The sequence below is a fragment of the Lactuca virosa genome, chromosome 3 (assembly GCF_052849685.1).
Source record: "Lactuca virosa cultivar CGN04683 chromosome 3, Lactuca_virosa_CGN04683_v6, whole genome shotgun sequence".
In the NCBI taxonomy this organism is placed as follows: Eukaryota; Viridiplantae; Streptophyta; class Magnoliopsida; order Asterales; family Asteraceae; genus Lactuca; species Lactuca virosa.
This window is the reverse complement of record NC_136428.1, coordinates 420744652-420750103: the sequence shown is the minus strand read 5'-3', so window position 1 is coordinate 420750103 and position 5452 is coordinate 420744652. Positions and strand designations below refer to the sequence as shown.

Below are 5452 nucleotides of genomic sequence, written 5' to 3'. Positions count from 1 at the left end.
ATGTTCTTTTGGCACGGAGACAATTTTCGTGGCCGTTAATTTTGTGAATTGCCCGAATTACATCTTCAAATTTCAACATCCACTACCACTTGGCTAAAAGTCATTGTTACCAACTTCTGATCTATGCATATCGTTTCTCGGGGTTCTTAGGGATGATGGGCATGCAAAACCTTCTTTACTAAAGTGGGACGACCCCCAAAAGAGCACGAGCTAACCAAAAGTTCTGTTTATTTCGTAATTTTCAATAATGAAACACTATTTTTTTTAATGTCCATATGGACCTTAAATATGTCAAAATGTAAGGAAATCTTAATATTTTCAAGGACCCTCATTTTTATGAAAATTGATGTTTAAAGTCGAAGCAAAAACACACCAAAATCTTTTAGAAAATTTCAAACATGTAATTTCGGACCATTCACCCATGATTTGAATTATAAATCTAAAAATCATAAAACCCCGTCAAAAAAATCCAAACTACAAAAATAAAAAAATTTCAATTCTTTTCATATATTTGGGGCCAAGTTATTTTGTGAGCCCTATGTTGAAAAGTTTGGATCCCCATTTTTGTTCCCCAAATACAAACCTGTCACGTCCATTTCTTCCTCGCTTGACTTCAGGTCAAAAATACCAAGAATCATCAAATTCGGTCCATCGGATCTTTCTTTATTCCTTATTCAATTACTGAAGTCATTTTCAATCTCAATCACACAACAAATTTGCATAGACATGCTTTTTCGATTTTGTTTCGAATTATTAGCCAAAGAAATGCGCAATTTCCCTCGCTTCTTGTGAGTTGTGATCCATCGTCATTTTTGAAAATCGTCTTCTGTAGATTTCGTTTGTTTTGTTCTCCGTTAAGAATTTTGGTTTCGGGTCGGAGGAGAATTGGTTGATTGGTTTAATTAGGGTTTTTGGTGATTTCTTGATTGATTTTCTGAGATGAATAACAATGGACGCGGAGGAGGAAGATATCCACCGGGAATTGGGCGTGGTGGTGGTGGAAATTATCAGGGAAACACCAACCCTAGTTTCCAGCAACAGAGAAATTATCAACAACAACAGTATGCACAGAGGAATCCGATACAAAACCAACAGTTTCAACAGCAACAACAGTGGTTAAGAAGAAACTCATTGGGAAACCATTCAAGCACCACGGTTGAAGTGGAAAAGACTATGCAGTCAGAAGGGAATGATTCTAGGTACAATTCACCGGCTCATGATTATTATCGTTTTATTTTTGCATTAATGTTTCCTCAGTTATTGCTTTAAGTCTAAATCCTTTAATAAAGTTACCAACATTACCAAAGCCATAAACTCATAAAATAATATTTCCTAGTATCAAAATACTAAAACAAGCACAACTATCTCATGAATAAAAGCTGTCTTTCGATCAATAATCTTCTATAACCTCAGAATATCTGTTCAATTCGGAAATAAGTTTTAGGCTAGAAGCCTCCTAAGTGAGTGAAGGGTTTATAACAAGCAACATCATTCTAAAATATCTGATAGAAGCATCCCCAACATCATTTTTTCCCAAAGTACTTGATATACAAAGTAACTTCGTATTTACCTTTTCCTTATTATAAAAAATGAATGTTGTAAGTTGTAACTTTCTCCAAGAATTGTTAGGAAAGTACCATAAAAATCTGTCATGATTTTCTAAAACATCAAATATAACCTTACTCATGATTAGTTATAAAACCACTGCATTAACCTTTACCCTCAAAAACTTTCTAAACTGATGATATGTCTTTAACTGCAAATGGTTATAAATCATTAATGACAACTTTCCCCATTGTATCATGCAACTCACTCTAAACATAGATTATATACTTCAGTGTGATTTCCTATCAAACATCATACATAGCATGTAAATCGTCATGTATGCATGCAACCCATGCAAATTCTTTCCAAAATAGTGACTCGTTATGCATAAACGATGTTATCTTTGATAAATCATGCAGCATTCACTTTTCTTTAAAGGGTTGGAACATCAATAAACAACAACCAAAAGCTCGTAAATCCTTTTTCTTCATTTGCACATTCAAACTTCATATAAAATGATATTAACCATTCAATCTACTTTAAATGCTCAGATAACATGATTGTATGGAATGCATATAACATCAAACCCATAGGACCCAAGATTGGAAAGCACAGTTCCCAAGATTATTCATACTAATAATAATTATTATTTTCCTCTCATAGCTCCCAAGATTGGAAAGCACAGTTAAGACTCCCACCAGCAGACACTCGATACAAAACAGAGGTATGCTTTCATATATGTCATCATTTTGCAAAGTTTGTATCTATGCATCACAATATAGATGAATTATGCATTTTGGCTCTTGTATATGGGCATATATAGGATAGGATGTTTTTTTAATCTAGAAATCTGTTTTTCAGTTTTAAATTCTTGTTTTTCAGGATGTGACAGCTACTAAAGGAAATGAGTTTGAAGATTACTTTCTTAAGCGTGATCTGCTTATGGGGATATATGAAAAGGGTTTTGAAAGGCCTTCTCCAGTTCAAGAGGAAAGTATTCCAATTGCTCTCACAGGAAGTGATATTCTTGCAAGAGCTAAAAATGGGACAGGAAAAACAGCCGCCTTTTGTATTCCTGCTTTAGAAAAAATCGATCAAGATAAAAATGTTATTCAAGGTTCTATAACACATTAACTAGACTTGGAAACAATGGTCACCTGTTACCCGTTAATTTAGAGATCTCTAAGGTTTATATATTTATTTATTTTTGTGGCAGTTGTTATACTTGTTCCAACACGAGAATTAGCTCTTCAGACATCACAAGTCTGCAAAGAACTTGGAAAACACTTAAATATTCAAGTAATGGTTACGACAGGTGGAACCAGCTTAAAAGATGACATAATGAGATTGTATCAACCCGTTCATTTGCTTGTTGGTACCCCTGGAAGAATTCTAGATCTTACCAAAAAAGGAATCTGTATTTTGAAAGATTGTGCAATGCTTGTCATGGATGAGGTATGAATTCATATCCTAAAAGAACAGGTTGTAATGCTTTTTCCCTACACCACTGTCTGAGACCAATGCTAATGGGACAAAATAAACTTGGAACAATGTGGGAGTGTATATTTCATTTGTGCAAAAGACGTAAATGCCCTTTTTTTTTTTTTTTTTTTTTTTAATTATTAATCTGTGTTGTGCAGGCGGATAAGCTGTTGTCGCAGGAGTTCCAGCCTTCGATCGAGCAGCTGATTCAGTTTATGGCACCAAACCGCCAAATTTTAATGTTTTCAGCAACTTTCCCGGTGACTGTTAAAGATTTTAGAGACAGATACTTAAGGAATCCGTATGTTATCAACCTCATGGATGAGCTCACTCTTAAGGGAATCACACAGTTTTATGCTTTTGTTGAAGAAAGACAGAAAGTTCACTGCCTTAACACTCTTTTCTCTAAGGTTCTCAACTAAATTAAATTTCTAAATCAACCATCTCATGTCATTTTGACATGTTAGAAAACAAATTCTGAAAGAAAAAAATAAATGATAAAAGTGTGTGTGTGTTTATTTTTGCAGCTTCAAATCAACCAATCAATCATTTTCTGCAATTCTGTGAATCGGGTGGAGCTTTTGGCGAAGAAGATTACTGAACTTGGTTACTCTTGTTTCTACATTCATGCAAAAATGCTTCAAGATCATCGGAATAGGGTTTTTCATGATTTCCGTAATGGTGCATGCAGGAATCTTGTTTGTACTGGTATGACTATGACTATGACTATGAATGTATCATCATTTGGCATAAATAATGCAGTAATCCAAGATCGTCCATTCCAAACATACCCTATTTAATGAACCAATCTCACTTGCATTTTATTTTAACATCCATTGGTTTTATTTTTTTTTCAGATTTATTTACAAGGGGTATTGATATCCAAGCAGTAAATGTTGTCATCAATTTTGACTTCCCAAGAAATTCAGAAACATATTTACACAGAGTACGATCTATTTCATACTTCTCGACATGACATGACATAACAAGTTGTACTCTGTTTGGTATGCTTTCCATCTCTCGTCTCGTCTCGTCTGTGCAAAAGACGAAAATGCCCTTGTCATCCTCATCATAATAAATTTCCCTAGGTAGCTTGTCTCATGTAATGAACTTATTTACATTTTTTCAATATGTATATGTATAGGTCGGTCGATCTGGGAGGTTTGGACACCTTGGATTAGCTGTAAATCTAATCACATATGAAGACCGCTTCAATTTGTATGCATACTGTTCTTTTCTTTATATGTGACTAAAGACGTTAATGCCCTTCTGATCCTTATAATCTAAAACAGCCCTAGAAGGCTTGTTGGGTTCTGTCCCTTGTAACAAAAAAAAAAAAAAAAAAAAAAAAGACGGGAATGACCTCCTCGTCCTTCATTTGTTTCAAAGGGCATTTTTGTCATTTGATGGATTAGTTTTGTTGTTTTGTCTTTTAGGTATAGGATTGAACAAGAGCTTGGAACGGAGATTAAGCAAATTCCTCCATTCATTGATCAAGCTATTTATTGTCGTTGACTCAACTAATTGGAGTCTTGACAACTTGATGTATGGATTGGTCAACAAGGGTATCTATATGTAGATGGTGAGTATTCGAAATGTAAATATATTGAAACTACAACGAGGACCTTTTTGTCATTTTGCCACCTTAAAAATTGAAAAAGAATGATAAGTAACTGTTTTTATTCTTTTTAATTAATCTTTTTTTGGTTTACTTTTATAGAATGGAGGGGCAAGCGATATGAAGACACAGTCACAGTCGTTTCTTTAAGAAATCCATCATCTTGAAACTAGAATGCCTTATTTGATTGTTTTTAAATGGAAGATTTAGGTCATTTTGCTTTAAAAAGAATCCATCATATTCACTAACAATCTTGGTTGCAAGGAAGTTATGTTTTGACTTCTTTGGTGTTTTTTTTAGAGTGGGCAATGTGGTTGACTCTATACCAATATAAAAATAGAATCGTTACAGGAATTATATATATATATATATATATATATATATATATATATATATATATATATACATATATCCCGTTTTATTAGTAGAATATTTTCATTTTCCAAATTTTATTAATAGGACATTTGTGCATATAATGATTTAAATACTAACTCTGGTGAAGTTCATACAACTCCTTAATTCTACTCCAACAAAATCAATTTTTTTTCATAAATGTTTCAACAGTTTTCGGGTTTAGGGACTCCTTTCACAAACTTTCACCTTCAAATACTGTGTTTTCAACAGGGTCGTATAAATAATATTAAATCCGTTTGTTTGAGTACCGCAGGAAAGTACATTTTATTGGTTAAAGATTCTAGTTTGTTAAAAGTCTCATGTATAGACCAGCCTCATAATCCCAGACCTTTAATTAAGACAATAATTGGTACTCATCCATAACATATCTCATGCGGTGTCTTTGTTACCTTC

The 5452-nt window shown here is 33.6% G+C and overlaps 1 protein-coding gene across 1 annotated transcript; it reads left to right on the top strand.

Annotated features, from left to right (window-relative positions):
- The first annotated feature begins 537 nt into the window (after nt 1-537).
- Nucleotides 538-4927, top strand: LOC145167822 (DEAD-box ATP-dependent RNA helicase 8-like). Its single transcript, XM_079087075.1, has 10 exons — nt 538-1199; nt 2209-2269; nt 2428-2662; nt 2762-3000; nt 3186-3437; nt 3555-3735; nt 3885-3973; nt 4172-4245; nt 4464-4609; nt 4748-4927. Exons 1-9 carry the CDS (start codon nt 940-942, stop codon nt 4540-4542), a joined length of 1470 nt encoding a protein of 489 aa, XP_078943201.1. The 5' UTR covers nt 538-939; the 3' UTR covers nt 4543-4609; nt 4748-4927.
- Nucleotides 4928-5452: the final 525 nt, after the last annotated feature.